The 18,240-nt window shown below is 43.9% G+C and overlaps 1 protein-coding gene across 1 annotated transcript in view; it reads right to left on the bottom strand.

Moving 5' to 3' along the window:
• LOC115660442 (cyclic nucleotide-gated cation channel beta-1-like) overlaps positions 1 to 8,496 on the bottom strand; it is a 45,049-nt gene extending 36,553 nt beyond the window's left edge. The window contains exons 1-3 of the mRNA XM_030581888.1: positions 8,455 to 8,496; positions 5,373 to 5,651; positions 2,754 to 2,910 (exon numbers count right to left, since the gene is read on the bottom strand). Of these exons, the coding sequence (XP_030437748.1) occupies positions 2,754 to 2,910; positions 5,373 to 5,604 (389 nt within the window). The 5' untranslated portion in view covers positions 5,605 to 5,651; positions 8,455 to 8,496. The remainder of the gene's footprint in view (positions 1 to 2,753; positions 2,911 to 5,372; positions 5,652 to 8,454) is intronic.
• Between the last annotated feature and the right edge of the window lie 9,744 nt (positions 8,497 to 18,240).

The following is an 18,240-nucleotide window of genomic DNA, read 5'->3' as shown; positions in this document are numbered from 1 at the left end:
TGTTTAAAAGTGATCTGCAAAGGGAAAACATGTTTTGTTTTTGGTTTATATTGGTCCTAAATGATGCAGAAAGCCAAAAATTTTCACCTCTTTCAAGATAAAAGAAGTTGTTATTTTCTGCTGCTTTTTTAGATTAGAAATATGAGGCCTGGTTTTGGTGGAGCATCCTTTGGGAGACTAGAAATCTGGGGTTGGGGTAGTTAACTTCCAGCAGACTGAAACCTGGGCTGTGGTTCTCCCCACCCTCAGGAGAGGAGGCAGGGAGTGTTGAGTCATAGACTGTCTTGACTAAGGGCTGAGAAAGTTGCATCTTAACTCACAGGCTCTTGTGATGTTCTGTCCCACTCCGATCCTCCAGCAAAAAAGGAAGTGAAGACTGCTGGACTAAATCAATGGAGCTATGCCAGTTTTCACCCACAGAGGATCTGGCCCTGATGTATCTGGAGCTTTCTGATCTATCCATTGTGAACAGTTTATTAGGGCTTGTCTTCATGTACAGTGCTACAGCAATGCAGCTGAGCCGTGCCTGTAGCACTTTAGTGAAGACACTACTCTGCCAATGAGAGAGCTTCTCCTGCTTCTGTAGGTACTCCACCTCCCAGAGAGGTGGCAGGTTGGTCGCCGGGAGAAGCTCTCCTGTTGACATAGTGCTGTCTACAGGGGGTGTTAGGTCAGTATAACTATTCTGCTCAGGGCTGTGGATCTTTCACAGCCCAAGTTACGTACTTATACCAAAATAGGTCTGAAGTGTAGACCTGGCCTCAGATTTGATACTCTTTTTTGTTCATGGATCAGCCAACAACAGATCTGGTATTTTATAAATGCAGACCTCGGTAGTAATTTTGGAGCAAATAGTCTTTATGGACATTTGGGGTTCAACCTGTGTGACTGGTCAACTCAATTTCTGTTCCCTGATGAGAGGCCAGCAAGCAACACACCATCCTATTTCTCCCTCACAACCCTCCTCCCTGTCAGCAATCTTCTGACATCACGCCAGCAGGAGTCTTCATGACTCTGTGTCATGTGTAGAGGAGGTTCCACAAGGAAATTGCACCTGTCGCTATTCTGCCCTCCTCAAGATCCGTCCATTGCGTCAGCATGTGGCTGTATGTTCTGAGGCTGGAACATGTTCAAAATAAATCCAGGCAAAGGACTTCCTTCTGTTCTGCTTCTCGCTATTACTCACGTTGATGTTGTAGTTATTTAGGGCTTGTCTACAAGGGGAAATTTTACTGGCATAACTATACTGGTATAATTATACCGGTATAACTCTCCAGGTGGACACTCTTACTCTGGAATGAGAGTGCCTTTTTCTGGGTTAGCCTAAACCACTTCCAAAGTGAGATAAATTTCCCCATGTAGAGAAGCAGGGATTCAAAACACTCCCATTGTCTCTCCCTACCTCTGAACACTCTCACTTCCAAACACATGGATCCAGGGACAGGCTGGGTGAGTCCTCGCAGTCCAAACATGCTCAATCACTCAGGAGTACATTTGTTCCCCTGTGCGCAGGCACAGATCCCTATTTGTATGCCCCATGCGCATTTGTGCAGAGGGAACCCAGACACAATGTTCACGGAAAAGCAGACAAAAAAGATTTGCACAGGGTCAGACTGAATCATGTCAGACACTGACACTTTCACAAATCGTTTTTTCTATTCTTTGCCCAGCTCCAGTCTAAAATACAAAAAAAAAAAAGCTTATACAGCAGGAGAACAGGGAAGGGTTCCTCGTGCCCCAGGATCACCAGCAGTACTGTTGATCTCCAATCCTTCTTCCACCCACATACCCCCGCTTCCCTGTGGCCCTTTGGAGGATAGCCTCAGTCCTTCCCACACTAACAAGTTGACAGGAGGGACGCCCTCCTGCATATCTCCTAATCACTACAGAAGAGAAGCCCTGATCCTGAGGACCTACAGAGATTCTCAGGACTAGAGCGCCCATTTTGCAGACCATATGAGACCAGCAGCATCAGGACTCCCCCACACAAGTTAGTAGGTGATGACTGTGGTTAGCAGGAGGCTCGGTGACCAGCAGACTAAGGGGGCATTTCCCCAGACCTCCTAAGGTCTACTGGTTTGATTGTTCCAACTTGTAGACCTGTTGGGTTTGCAGGAACAGAAAACATTGCAACCATTCTTAAAAAATAATCTAAGGAAATTCATCTCCAAAAATTCTTGTTCTGGTGAAGTTAAAGCTTCAGGCACACAGCAAAGATTGGAGTACTCAATATGCAGAATTAAGTTGGCACCTTTCAAACTCAGTACCAAAACTACCTTAACTTTCCCAGCCTACCATCATCCCCTTTTTGGCACGTAGTTTCACAGTGGTGCACCGCTGAACACTGGTTTTCTAATCTATTTCCTACCACTTTCCTCTCTGATGCTGTGAACTACTTTGTCACTTACTGACCTTTGCTTTTCTCAGGTAAGTGCTCTAATTTCAGTCTAGCTCATATGAAGTTTGTATACGGAGACATTCCAGTTTAGCGTCAAATGGTACCTGGAAAAGTGGCTGCTACGCTGAAACTTTCTTAACTTCTTCTTAACAAAGATTTTTGTCTTGGTATCTATAGACACCTGCAATCTCTCAAGTGTGGAACAACAGGTGACACACTTGTGAGCAGACTTGAAGAAAATGGTTTAAAGACAACCCTAGGTAACAGTTAATGGGCTGCTTGTCAGGGTGTGATGTTCCCTAGAGTTAAAGTCAGGCAGAACACAAAGCATGTAAGACATTTTCCAGACCCATACCTCTTCGGTGCCACAGCCGTGCCTGGTACCATGAGAGTGTGGGAATTATTCCGGGAAAGCGGGGGCAGATGAGGGTCATGTTTCTGTACACCTGCAGAGCTGCTTTGGGTGTCGACATCCTTGACGTTTACAGTGGGATATCTACTGGATGATGGCTCTTGGAGAGAAAAAACACAAAAGGAATCAGAAAAGGAAAAGGGCTACATTAAGGGGCAAAAATCTCTCTAGAATCACTTGGGACCAGTGTTTTTGCTGAATGTCAAAATTAGTCAACCTGTTGCCACTGACATCAATTTAAGCTATCTCCATATTGAAAGCACATGTAGTACCATTCAGCTTGGAAAAGAAACTAACAAAGTCACAAAATTCAAAGTTAAGGTCCATCCTGAAAGGGGGGAACCAGGCCAGATGCTCAGTTGATATGAATCAACGTATCTTCATTGACTTCAGTCACCTACATCAGCTGAAGATCTGGCCCATTAAGCATCACAACATGAGTTGATCGAGATGCTGCTCTTGTGCTCTCATAGCTTCAGAATGATGTTGTCTTTTAAATATCCTGAACAGATTGTAGTCACTCATTCCACATTATGGGAAAAAATACAGTGAAGTGACTCAGATTATCGACATCAAAAGCTGCCAGCTAGGTATTGTGACAGGGTCAGGCCAGACGGCTACAAGAGAGTGGTCGAAGGTAGTGGTCCAGATTAAGCAGGTCCCTTTTCCCTGGGTAAGATAACAGGGACTATTCCAGAACACTCAGGAACTTTCTAGAACTAATTAAGGCAGGTAGGTTAATTAGGACACCTGTAGCCAATTGGGAAGTTACTAGAATTAATTAAGGCTAATCAGGACACCTGTATAAAAAGGCTCTCACTCCAGTTAGCGAGGTGTGCATAAGGAGCTGGGAGTGAGAGGATGTGCTGCTGGAGGACTGAGGAGTACAAGTATTATCAGACATCAGGAGGAAAGTCCTGTGGTGAGGATAAAGAAGGTGCTGGGAGGAGGCCATGGGGAAGTAGCCCAGGGAGTTGTAACTGTCGCTCAGCTGTACCAGGAGGCACTATAGACAGCTGCAGTCCACAGGGCCCTGGGCTGGAACCCGGGGTAGAGGGCGGGACCGGGTTCCCCACAAACCTCCCAACTCCTGATCCAACACAGGAAGATCTCTGATGCTAGCAAAATCCACCAGTAAGCGCAGGACCCACCAAGGTACAGGAGGAACTTTATCACAGTATCCATAAGTAAAGTCCCTCAACTTCTACACACACACACACAAAAGAAGTTTTCTAAGGGGTGTTACATCAGCATTACATTGTTAGAGTTCCGATTCATATTGTAGATTTCAAATTGCATGACTGCCTGTTTTTACCCCAAATAAGACATTATTTAAATAATAATTTGAAGGTTCTCAAATCAATCTGGCAGGAGTCTTAGAACAACCATCCATGCACATTACAGTTCAGAGCACAACCAGCACCTGGGTCCCACTCTGCATGCCTGGCCTTCACCTGCTGAAACCACGGTGGCTCTTCTCAGCACTGGGGTCTGAGTCTCATCCGTGCGATGGGGGAGCTTGGGGTTCGCTCGAGCACTCCTGGAAGTAGGACTGACCCAAGGCTCATCAGTCATGCTAAGACCCTTTCTGTTGTTTGGGGAATGGCCAGTGGCCATTTGTGTGTGTGTGTGTTTTAGAGGGGGCAACCCTACCCTCATGATGTTATCTGAAATCCCAGCCAGCAAGTCCTTGCAACTTTTATTTACAGAAGGTGAAAATTCAGCCTCGTGTGTAGAGGGCCTTGCACCACTTATGTTCAGTGTGGGTCTTTCTGCCCAGAGATGACTGTCACCCCAACAGCACAGGAGAGAGAGTCGTATGCACAAACAAACTCATTCAAACCTCCACATTGTTTACCAGAGAAGATATTCTGCTAGAAGTGACAAGGCAAGCAAACATCACACAACACACACAACTGAGCCTTAGAAGGCCATTAAGAGGCAGGTTCTGCCACCCGTACTCATGCAGAGTGGTGAATTTTAATGTTGTTCTATCACATGTGCCAAAAGGAGTTTCATTCGTTTCTGTGGGGCTATTTGTGAAGGATGCTAATGTTTGACATAAGAATGGCAGAATCTGGCACTTTCCTTGTGAAACAGACCCACAAAAGCAAGATTAACGCTTATGGACTAAATGCTTATAACAAGGCTCCCCTTCCCACTCCTTTGTTCTCGCTGAGCTTGTATGTGGGTGTGTTAATGGCAGAAAGTGTCTGTGTATTGGAGATTTCATCCTTTAACTGTGGGTTGGCTTTTGAGAATTTTGAGCAGTGACAAGGGGAGTGGTGGTTTTTTTGTTGTGAGGAGTTTTTGTTGTTGTTGTTGTGGGGTGGGCTTTTGCAACCCAGACATTTTTTGATGTTCTTTATTGGGTGAACTTGACAATACTGTAATTATAATTCAGTGATATTAACACAAAATGATTCCATTATAGAAATAATGTGTCACTACATTTCAATAGGGAACATTTTTTTAAAAATACAAGAGCACCCGAAAGGAGACACACAAAAGCCCATGCCCAAAGCCATGCAAGCACATCAGAAAAGCCATCCTCTATACTACCTAAAGGATGAGAAGGGGACCATTCCTCATTCAAAAAACTGGGGTTCACCACACCAGACTTATGCTTTTTGGAGATGAGGACTGGGATGCGGGAGGCAGTGGAGAATCGGTAGCTGGGAACATTGGGTAGCTGCTCTACTGTGCCTTGGGAGGAAGGGAAGGAGCTCCTGCAGTCAAGCGGCTGGTCATGCACCAGGCGATTTAACTCAACATCTCTGGTTTGCTTGGACATGGTGCTAGGAGCCTAGGCACTTCAAGCAAAGGACAGGGCATCTGACGCTGCAACAAGAAACACAGAATCAGGTGAGATGGCCTTGTTTTAGTTCCAGAAGAGCTGTTTCTTTAAAAGAGAAATACAACCTTGGTGGTGATTTTTATTTTAGAGGTCACAAGGACAAAAGCTAATAGCTTAGAGTCAGGAACAGAGCTGGAAAGCGCCATACAGACTTCCTTTACACATGTAACACTGGTAGGTGGGATTGAACCTGGGACCTCAGGAGCTAAATGCATGAGTGGTTACTGCATGAACTGAAAGCCATAGGGGTCTTAGCTAAGGCTGTACAGCAAACTCATTAATTTCCCTCTCTCTAAGTGGTCCCAGTGCCACTAGCTGGGACAGAACACCACACCCAGGAGGTGTGTGGGTTACACACAATTTTACTAAGGGGCCTCCGTCGTGATTTTCAGCACCTAGCATTATTTCATTACTGAGTCTCACCTAAACAGACTGAGAGTCATGACAAAATTGCAACGGCAAATATCCGCTGAGGAACTAGACTGTCAGCACCAAATATACCTCAGGTCTGAGCCAGGCAAAGTTCTCCAGAAGGGAAAGGCCAAGTACCCCTTTCTGCTGCTTCACTTCCCCTGCCTGCCCAAAGCCCCCTGTTTTCACTCAAAGGCCTTTCCAGAGCTAATGTCTCTCATTCATCAGTTGCCCAGAATGCGAAATAAGCAGTCTCCAAAGCACAAGTCCTAGTGGAATATGAATTGTGTCAGTCTGGAGGGCAGGCATTCCTGATCCCCATTCCCATCCAGCTGAAGTGAATCTGTATCACAGATAAGTAGGGACCCAAAGATTAAAAGAAGCATTAAGGGTCAAATGTTCAGAAATGTCTATACATTCTAGGTGTCTCTATTTTTGAAAGCCCACCTCGAGACTTCCAGGGGCCTGCTGCTACCATGGGCTACAGCAGCAGAAGAGGGTACTCAGCACTTTGAAAATCACACCCTAGGTGCTTCAAAGCAGACACCCCAAAATGGAGGCACCTGGAATTAATGGACACTTTTGAAAACTTTGTTTGGAATAGAAACTCTTTTCTCTCTCCATGTTCTTGTTGCACCAGCAGTAAAATGCTGGAGAGAGAGGGCTCCATCCCTAGTCTCGGACACAACATGTTTCCTGTGAGGTTGCACTGAGATTAGCATCATTCTATTTGTCTTCTGCTGGAATCCAGTGTTGTGTACCTGAGTACCATCGCAGCCCAAACCGTAACACTGATATCACTTTTCCGTTCTGTAGTCTTTTCATGCAATATGCAGTGATCATCCACAACCATCTGCCAACATGAAATAATGGGCAATGATGAAACTAGGCACCAGGCTCTAAGAATGATCCAAATGGTATTTTATTTTGAAAGAAAATTTAAATAACTACAAATATAGAGCCATATTCTCTGCTGCGCTGTGTTCCCACAGGACTGGCGGCATCATAGAACTGGTTACAGATGACTGATTCTCTGCCCAGCCCCAGGGCAAGATAGAGCAGCATGGGGGCTGCTCTAACCTGCATCCTCTGGCAACAGCGCTCAAAGGACTGTCTGCCAGGAGAGTAAGAGCACAGTACATTTTAGTCATGCCTGTTTCCTGTCTCAGCCTGTCCCTGACACAACCCCTGTGCCAGGGTCTCTACAGGCACTATTCCAGCTCCGCTCCCAGTGGAGATCATAGAATCATAGACTCTCAGGGTTGGAAGGGACCTCAGGAGGTCATCTAGTCCAACCCCCTGCTCAAAGCAGGACCAATCCCCAACTAAATCCTCCCAGCCAGGGCTTTGTGAAGCCTGACCTTAAAAACCTCTAAAGAAGGAGATTCCACCACCTCCCTAAGTAGATGCTCCCATGCTGTTGAATCCCTCGCAGGGGAGACAAGTCCAAATTCCCTCCCATATGTTCTGCCAGAGCAATGCAAAGGGGTCTAAGTGGAGCAGAGAATCTAGCCCATCATTCATTTCCTGGCTAACTGCTACTGGTTTGGCTTCAGCTTGCTGTTGCTTTTGTGTTGAAGGAGCGTTTAGGAGAATTATTTTGAGACTGTCCTTGCAGGAAATTGCACTTAAATGCAGATGCCTATGAACCTTTTTAAGCTCTTAACACAAGGCTTATGTGAACGTAAGCAGTACCTAGGGGGCCTGTGAATTTCAGTCACAGAAAAGACATGCTCTGCAGAGTTGCTGCTGAAATTGTTCTAGCCAATGTAGCTGAAAGAACACACACTTGGCAGTTAAAAAAACCCAAAAACTCTCAAAAAGTAATAGAGCAATGGGTCAAATCATCCCTCGGGTAACTCCACTGAACTCAGCGGAGTGATGCCAGGAATTACGTTGGCCCAGTGAGTCTCTGATAGTCTTACAAATCAAGTCCTACTCTAATTTTTGTTACCAAAACATCACCTCCTAAGATGTTAAATTAAAATGCATTTTACGCAGACAGTTATTTTTCAGATAAAACAAGGTAGCTGAGAAAAAGATTTTTTTCCCCTCCATGTCTGCTTCAGCTGAAGGAGAAATTCTTATTTCACAGCAAGGTTTGCTTAATTAGCAAGATTAAGTGCTGTGAAACTACTAGTCTCTTCTATCTGGGCATAACTGACAACATCATCACTGCCATATTGCTCCTATAGGATACCTGCAACTAGTAAAAGGCCGCAGAAAGCAGGCCCCTCGCACAGAAGAATGATGTGTTTGTTTCTTTGAATAAGAATTCAAAAGGGTGAGTCTATACGTTGTTTTTTTCTCACCAGACATCTCATTGCCACTTTGTGGTTATAATAATTCCACGCCATTCTGCATTATATACTGTACCTTCAGCATCAGTTTGGGCAGCTCCAGCTTTCTCCTCTTTCACCTTCACAAAACAAACAAACAGTTCTAAAGAAAAACATCTCATTCCATTACAGAAAGCAAAACAGGAAAACAATCCTTTATACGCAAGGATTGGATTTCAATGCAGTTTTAGTAGCAAACAGAGTTAATATTTCTAAAATGTGTTAACAAGTTCCCCTATATCTGCGGGAGAAAAGACAGAGGTGGTCAGTACGATCAACATATCAGCTGTAAGCTCCTTTTATACGGTTCATTCATTTTAGAGCAAAGACGCTTCTTGGAGGTTGTGACAATTATTTTTTCCTTCTCAGTTTTTTTTTATTTAAATATGGTATAACACTATAGGGCCACACTGGAAATACTAATACAATGTGATGAGCATACAGTGTACATTGGCCGTTCTACAGCATCCAGAACACAGCACTGTGCATAAAACTCTACCCTTTACTGACGCAATAGGTGCTGGGAGGGGCTGCCGCACCCCTGGCTTGAAGTGGTTTCCATCACTTCCAGGGTTTACAGTTTGGTTCAGTGGCTCTCAGCTCCCGCACTGTACAAATTGTTCCAGCCCACCTGAATAATGCACATTTTTTTTTAGTGGGGCAGTGTGTAGAGCCTCTAGTGTTTTATAAGGGGAAACACTCTGACTATTTATTTAAATTCAGCACCCAGGCAGTCTCTCTCTCTCTCTCTCTCTCTCTCTCTCTCTCTCTCTCTCTCTCTCTCTCTCTCTCTCTCCCCCATATTTGTAGTTTTCAAGCTTTTTATTTTCCTAGTGTCCAGCTGCCATCTGTTAGCATCCATTACTAAAGCATCTAAATATATCACAATCCTGAATCCCCAGCTTTACGATGGCATTTTGTCTACTCACTTTCCTCTGGGTCTTCTGAGTCTAGCTTTCTAACTTTGCTGCTGAGCTGCTCTATCTAAAGCAACTGAAACTCACTCAACTTCTAGGGCTTTCTAGATTTTCTTTTCCAAAGCAAGTTCAAGACTGCAGGGGAGTGGGTCAACACTATCACTGTTTCTTGCCCCGTGTTCTTCTATTGTTCCAAAAGCAAACCCTAAATATGTACCCAGAGGCAAAGCCAGTTGACAAAGGTCCTGAACACCATGGAATTGGTATGGGCTCCACTCCACAGAAAAGGGGCAGGAAGACCTTGCAAGAGGTTTTCACCCTTTGCACATCTCAGGGCACAGCTACATAGGGAAAGCTACCTTTCCCTGGACAAAGAGGGAGTGGCTGGGGGAGCAGGGGGATTGGAACAAAGATGGAGGAGGAGCAGAGCCAGTAGCTCTAACAGACAATTTCTGCAATAATGGCTCAGCTGCTTCAGCTACTTCTCTCGAGGCCTGCAGAAAAGAACTCCCAGAGTCTGCCCCACTCAGAAGCTCCCTGAGCAGAAACCAGAGCATTATGTCTCCACAGGGATCATCCTTAAACCTGCAAGTACTTGTTTCTGGAGAGGGTGGTTAGCAACCTGAACACCTGAACTGCAAGACTTAGAAGCATTCTTGTACCTTTAGCAAAGGGTCTTTGGGAGCAGCCCCCTGGTCTTCTTCTAGCTGCTCCAAACCCGGGCCAGCGGCTGCAAAGGCGCACTCATCCAGCTCACCACCGTAAGCAATGCAAGGAGAGTGAGGCAGGGATCTACAGAACGCAGATGAAAGGCAGCGAAATAAGAACAGGATTTCTTCCAGCCATTTCCGAGCCTGGGCATGTCATGGACAAGAGACATCAGGGGAATGGAAATGTCTCTAATGAAAAGGTCTCTTGAGTGTCAGGTTGCAAGACCATTGCTTCATAGGCTATCTACTCAAGCCCATTTGCAGATTAATGAGAACACACAACTCTACCAGAGGGAGCTGAAGGGAGAGAGTCTTAATAACTGTTGTTATTATAAGAGGCCATAGTCCATTTAACCATTTGCAAAGACCCACTCTAAAGGAAACAGATGTTGATTATTCCAAATTTTTGACAAAAGCACCTTTTTAATGGCACTAACCTGCAGCCTTTAACTAAAAATAGACAAATATCAGCGAAATGTAATGTATGAGGTGAAAGTTTTAACTAGTGTGTAAGAAGAGAGGTTCTTATAATATTGGAAACAATATTAAGTGGGAGACCAAGTGAAAATCATATAAAACATACAGCTCATTTATAGGAAAACAAACTCATATTGCTGTGCTCAATACATTTCTAACTTAAGTGAGAGCCATCAGATAACAGCAGAGAGCCTGATTTTCCAACAGGAGCACCTGTATACACCATCTAACCCATTCATTTCCACATCTAAATTGTCACTGTAACGCATAATGTTCATTTTCAGTTCCTAACCGCCAACTTTAGTGTCCAAAAACGAAATCTGCACATCCTACCCTGCCATCCGTATTTGACAAATTGGGTCCTCAAGATTAATGTTATCAGTTTAATGTAACTAATAAGCTTAACTGGAAAAAAAATCTTCAGGTTGCTGTCGTTGGTGATCATCTTCTCTTAATGCTCCAATAGCTTTAATCAAAAACCACCCCAAAATCAATTTGTTGGTTGTGGTAGTGGTGTTTTGTTTCATTTGTTTTTTGTTTCGTGGGGGGGTTGGGATAGAAAATGGGGATCATTAAGAAAATAAATAAGAAAATAGCTAAATACGTGAAAATTGCAATGCCCACATTATCACATATTAGGTAGGTCCTTAACAATGAGAATGTATAATAAAAAGGATGACTCTTTCATCTGCATCTAGTTGTTACTTCACAGGATTTTTGTTTTCATTTTGATTAATAAAAGCTGTTCAAAATCCCATCTCAAATCTTTTGATCTTATCCCAGAAACACACACAGCCTCTCTCTTTTCCAGTTAAAATCCAAACACACTGAAAGAACAGTTGCAATCAAAACTGAAACATATAGTTTGCTAATAACCAGCAATAAAGGATTTCACTTGCATCAAAGCTCAATAAATTACGGTGCAGCAGTTTCTGAAAAACAGTTTTTGATAAAATAAGAAGCAAAAAATGTAGAATTTAAACATTGAATAATAGTGCATTTTCAGTTTCCAGGTGAAAATCTAGGTGTTTCAGTTTTTAACTAAAAGGCAGAGTATAGTATTACAGTAGCAGTAGTTTACTAGATAATAAAACTCCAATGTTTGCACCATGTGAAACCAAAACAAAACCACTCCACTAAGCAAATAAGCTTTCTAATGTATCTGTAGCCCAACGTAACCATCTATAAAGGTTGTGGACACTTCAACCATTTCCTACAAGAGAAAAGCGATTTAAAAATTCACCTACTTGTATTAAACTGCATTTGTGGATCTAATACATACTCCCATTTTTAAATCCAGCTCCATAATATTCATAATAATCCTGAATGCATTTTATTAACAAATATGTTTTAAAATGATCTGGAACTACTTCAAGACCATGATTTTTGATTCTGCCTCTCACTTTTGATGTCTGCAGATTAGTTGCAAATCCTATTTCCTGTTAATCGGATCGAGTTGCTGTGCAGGCAGTGCCGCAGAACCTCCTGTGGGAGGGGGCAACAGTTTAGGGACCAAAGGGCTGCAGTTGCTAGGAGCAGCTGAGCAGTTGCTAAGGAGGAGAATATGTCGCTAGGAGACACTTGCTGGTTACTAGGTACCTCACATCATCAGCAAGCCCTTGAATAAGCCAAGCTAGCTAAAGCTTCCTTTCTAGGCTGCACTTTAGCAACGATATCTGACAACAGTTCTGTCGCCTACACAGAGACATAGAAATATAAGAGTGGAAGAGACCTCAAGAGATCAGCTAGTCCAGTCCCCTGCATTCATCACAGAACTGACCATTATCTAGTCCATCCCTGACAGGTGTTTGTCTAACCTGTTCTTAAAAACCTCCAGTGATGGGGATTCCACAGCCTCCCTGGATAATTTGTTCCAGTGCTTAACCTCCATGACAGTTAAGAAGATATGTGCATGTCTTGCAAAGAGCATATCAGTTGCCATCAGAAAGGACACTAGAAGATGTGGAACGTTTGACCAGAACTCCCACCACATTCAAATTCAGCCCAAGGTTGAGTGTGGTCTGCTTTTGCAAACCTGCAGTGGTTCGTGTGAATTCTATTTGTGGCGCTAAACTTTGTGACACACTCAGATATACAAAACGTTTCTCTCTCTCTGCAATTCGGCGGCAATTCGGCGGTTGGTCCTTCACTCGGAGAGGGAGTGAGGGACCTGCTGCCAAATTGCCACCAAAGATCCGGACGTGCCACCCCCCTCCGTTGGCCGCCCCAAGCACCTGCTTGCTGGGATGGTGCCTGGAGCCAGCCGTGCTACATGACCTCTCGTCTCCTCTGGCTCTGGCAAAACAGTTAACCCATGCAAAGAGTATGAACCCATCCAAACTGAATCTTTCCTGTGAGTTTGCAGTGAGATTCAGCTTAGGACAAAACCAAGTTTGTTTGAACCCAAACCTGTTAAACTCCATGGCCTGCAAATGCACATGAACGGATTTGGACATAAAATCATAAATCCATGTTGCGTCAAACTGGAAAGAATTCACACAACTCTGAATAGCACTTACCCTGCAGTCTTCCTTTCCTCCTCCTCATTACCTTTCTGGGAACATGATGAGTGCAGCCTTGGAAAAGGAAAGGTTCCTTATATTAAATATTCATTGTCTTATACATATTTTGAGCCTTAGGAGGGAATTTGAAATCTTTAGACTATAACAATATAGCCACTTCTACCTACAAAACTCTACAATAATCTTCAGGTGCCCTTTGGGCAGGGGCGAGGGAAGGTACCTGCTCAATACCACAAAAGAAATACACCTCTACCTCGATATAACGCTGTCCTTGGGAGCCAAAAAGCCTTATCGCGTTATAGGTTAAACCGCATTCTATTGAACTTGCTTTGATCTGATGGAGTGAACAGCCCTGCCCCCCACCCTCACCCCGGAGCACTGCTTTACCACATTATATCTGAATTCGTGTTATATCGGGTCGCGTTATATGGGGGTAGAGGAGTATTGGGAGGTGAGGGATTTGGAGATATTGCCCATGCCTTGTTTCACAGGTCTTCATCATCTGTGGGTTCATCATTTGTGGGGGAGTGAATACAGAATATCTACAGAGTAATGGAGTAAAAACGTTATAAAATAGAGAAATACAGTCTTGGACACTAAAAATTCGACTTGCTCTGCAGGAAGAGTGTCTTTTTAATTAAGACCTCGTTGTTAAGGGAATTCACCCTTCAGAGCAGGAAATTCGCTGCTGGCCATGTGGAATGTTAGGTTTCCAGGACTGTACATTAGAAAAAAATTGTGTCACATATTTCCATAACAAATCCATAAATACATTTTCAGCATGGTGGAAGGAAGCACCACTAAGCAGCATGTGACTGAATGGAACTCTGGGACTCACTTTAAGTTAGCACAATCATTAATTGTCAGGAAAGCTAATCAGTGAGAAGGAATCGATTCCCAGCTCCAGAACTGCAGAGCAGCAAAATCTATCAAGGTCTGTGCCCTGCAGGTTAAATTCACGCATAGAATTCAGTGTCTCATTTCTGAGCTAGCAGCAAAGACAATGTTTAAACATGGTTCTAGGAACATAGGAATTGTTATACCAGATCAGTTTCTCCACCATTCTCTCTCTCCCCTCTATGGTCTTATTTACATTACAGTGCAGACTGTTAGCCAGGACCCATTATGGGGGTTTTACACCTTCCTCTCGAGCACCTGTTACTGGCTACTGTCAGCAAGATAGTGGACTCGGTGGCTCATTGGTCAGAGTTCGTTCAGGGTGGGGGTGCATTCAGCGCTCTGTTAAAGAGGATCACAGCTCCCATTCTGGCATGCACGCTCCCAGAGGAGTGTGGACCGAGTTAGCCAGCAGAACGCTGAAGAGGTACAGAGACTCCCATCCCCCTCAAAGCAAGCTACTGAACAACCTCGCTTTTAGCCGCTTGTTTGGAAGCAATGTAGAAACGTTAACCCCTCTTCGGTATGTGCACGGCTATGCTGACATCCGTTGGCCAGCCAGGCTCATCCCAATTTCTCTTCCCTTCCCTGTGGATAGCCTAGAGTGGTAACTTGTTGATATCCCAAGAAATATATTCCAGGCCCAGTTTCGTATTCAAAGTGACCAATTTTCTGTGGCTATGCAGGGCCGTGTATCACAGACGCTGTTCCCTCTTCCTAGCTTCATCCCAATATCCTTCTCCAGGCCCTGCCCCCATTACGATGTTAGCTTGACGTACAGAATGAGATTAAACCAGCAGGATTCCAACAACAGACTCTGATTTTGCTTTTCCTTCGTGAAACCTCCTTTGTCTCATAGGATAAGGAAAAAAAATTACCCATTCTCCCTCTTCCACCACTAGAGAATGGAGATCCTGCCTGATTCCATGGAGCTGCAGCATTAAATCACACTATGCAGGAGAATGGATTTCCTGCAACAGTAAATCACACTACGTAGGATAATGGATTTCCTTTGATTCTTGTGCAACACGGGCTATAATTTGAAATCATATTACAGATGTATTTATTCTTGGAAATTTCTTTTCTATGTACTGAATCTCTAGCCACATGGAGCCACTTCCCAGTAGAATTTTCTATTCTGCAATGATGTTTTACTGAAAACCTGAAATTCAGCACTTGCAAATACTTACAATTTTCTCACCACCTGCAAATGCGGTTATTGAACTCAAAGGTGCTTTCACAATACACTGCAGCCTCTCTGGAAGCATTTCAGGCTGGACTATTCCATTGACTATCTTTCAGATGCCCACCGCGCTGAAGACGGTAGGTGATTGAATTCTAACAATCCAGTCTTTCCAGCAGAGATTTCAAATCTGTAGGCTGGCGTCTCCCACAAGACTGAGGAAATGGTCAGTTAAGTAAGTCTTTAGTTACACTATAGCATAAGGGTCTGATGCTGCTCCTACTGAAATCAATGACAAAACGGCCAATGACTTCAATGGAAGAGATTAGATGAATTATAAGGAGAAGGGGCCAAGAATTTCCAGTTTTAATAGTAACTATTTTTTTTTAAACAAGCCTTTTGGAAGGGATCTAAACCCTCAAGCTTTAGGGCATAAGCCAACCTCTAACTATTAGAAGTTAGGAAGAAACTTTCCCTGGGGTGAGTTATCCCATAACTGCCTACTACAGGGCTTGTAGTTATCCCATAACTGCCTACTACAGGGCTTGCAACTTCCTCTGAAGCAGCTAGTATTGGACTCTGTCAGAGGCAGGATGCCAGACTAGCAGAACCACTGGTCTGATCCCATCTGGCATTTCCTATTATCTAAATCCCAGTGAAATCAAAAGGAAAGTCAATTGCTCGTTTTAGTAACTTTTGGAGGTCTGTAGTGCATATCACTTTTGTAGACTTGTGTAAATTACCATCTGCCAACTAACTCACACAACATATTGCATGGCTGCAATGAAAGAACAGACACATATGGATGATATTCAACCTTCATAACACTCCACAGCGGAGTACTTCGTTCTTTATAATATAACAGCCCCTTCCAATATCATCCTTCTCTTCTTACCTCTTTTCTTCTTCCTGAATTTCCTCTCTCCGTGAGTGGCTGGGAGGAGCATACACTGTAAGTTCGGCCTCGTTATCCCAGTGCATGACTTCTTCTCTGGCTTCATTATCCCAGTTAGTACCTAGCTCTTCCATCACAAGATCCACCTGCCCCTCGGGTAGGATACAGACTGAAATGGGAATGGTGGAGGAAGTGGTGAAATGAAGGTCGCAGGTTTTATAAGAATTTATCCACACCATATGATTTTTTACATGTGGACTGTGGTACTGTATAAATATTATTAAACAGAGAAGTATTCAAATATGCCAGAACTCAGAAAATGTAGCTCAGGATTTGAATCATTTTCAGTCCTACCGGAGCTGTGACAGACATTAGTTTTATGCCGTTTTCTCCAAGGAAGAAGTTCAGGGGTTCCATAATGGATGTGGATAGGCCAAAACAAGAATCAGTCCTACCTATGAAAAACAGCTTTCTCTGTACTCATACACCAGCTATTGGGTCAGATCTTCAGCTGATGTGAATTGGTACAGATCTGTTGATTTTGTTGGAGCAAGACTGATCTACACCAGTCAAGGATCTGGCCCATTTATTCCTGGGCCATAATCTGATTGTTCTTGCAAAAATATGCAATGGTGGGGAAAGACCCAGAAAGCTCTTGTTCGCTTGTACTCTACTACAAACAGCAGCCAGAATCTCCTCCCTGAAATTCACCCCAGTGCACAGACATGGCCCCCTTTCCTTCCATTCTGATGTATAGGCTAGGGCCTGTAGGACCGCACCCTGCACTCCTAGAACACTTGCCTGGTTCATGTCCTCATCCAGTACCTCCAGACTCATTCTGCCTGGCTGTGTTCTCAGCAAGCAGAACGCCTCCAGGAAGCGTTTCTGGGCCAGTGCACCTCCACACATAACCCTACTGCTGCAGTGCCTGCGGAAGTCAGAGTTATCCCCAAGTTTGAATTAACCCTGCCCTATGGCATTATACACTGCACACAGGAACTGTTCTCCACATCCTAGTCATTTGCCAACACTGCAGGGATGTAACACTAGACAATCCAATGGTCCCTTCTCTCCACCAGCTCTATCAATCTATACCAGTGGTTCTCAATCTTCTGTACTGATGACCCCTTTCACATAGCAAGCCTCTGGGAGTGCGACCCCCTAATAAAGTAAAAACACTTTTTTATATATTTAACACAGTTATAAATGCTGGAGGCAAAGCGGGGTTTGGGATGGAGGCTGACAGCTCACGACCCTCACCCATGTAATAACCGTGCAACCCTCTGAGGGGTCCCAACACCCAGTTTGAGCACCCTGATGTTGCCAGGTGTCTCGAAAGGCCAGCAGGCCTAATTCCTGAGAAAAGCTCAGAGTACAGATCTGATCCAAAGCCCACGGCAGTCAATGAGATTCTTTCCATTATCTTCAGTCAGCACTGGGTCAGGCCCCGCTGGGTCCGTTCATATCTTAGATACTCGCTCGATGCATGTGAGAAAATGAAGAAGGGGAGATAACGCTACACAAACCATGTAGTACACAGGCAGGTAATTCCGAGCTCTCACTAACAGCTTGATTCAACAGAACCTGGCCACGAAACACATGGCACCTACAATGAGTTTAATAAGAAAGTATGCACCAAATTAAAAAATACAGAAAGATAGAAAAAGGACAGTTATGATCCATTTTTATTCCATCACATGTGCACTAAATAATACACTACATGGCATCATGCTGACACTACACATTTCACTTTGCCTTTATCTTATTTTTTTACAGAAATACAGTTATGAAAACACAAAGAAGAAGAAAGACACTTTTCTACCAACGTCGGCTCTTGTTTTTAAAGAGTGTATGAAAACAGGGCAACACAGAGCACTCAGCTACCAGACGGGCACATTATAAAAACACAGCTAGGATATGTTATTTTGGTTGTATGGACAGTAACTCCTCGTTAAGGCTGCCTATTTTGTAAAGGAAACTATCGAGGAACAACAGGTTGGCATGAAAAGGAGGCATCCGATGGTTTCTGACAGGCCAGCCCAGAATGTGTTGTGTGTGCATACTGGAGATTTTCATACAATGGCCCGTCTTGCAATAATTTCACTGTAGGGCATCACCCTGAAATTTTTCAACACACTAGATCTGTCTAGGGAAAAGTCAGCAATTACTAAGGCTGGATGAAGCTCACCCTTGCGAAGAGAGCCAGTACCAGGCCTAGGATG

This window comes from Gopherus evgoodei, chromosome 12 (assembly GCF_007399415.2).
Source record: "Gopherus evgoodei ecotype Sinaloan lineage chromosome 12, rGopEvg1_v1.p, whole genome shotgun sequence".
NCBI lineage: Eukaryota > Metazoa > Chordata > Testudines > Testudinidae > Gopherus > Gopherus evgoodei.
This window is presented reverse-complemented; position numbering and strand designations above follow the sequence as displayed.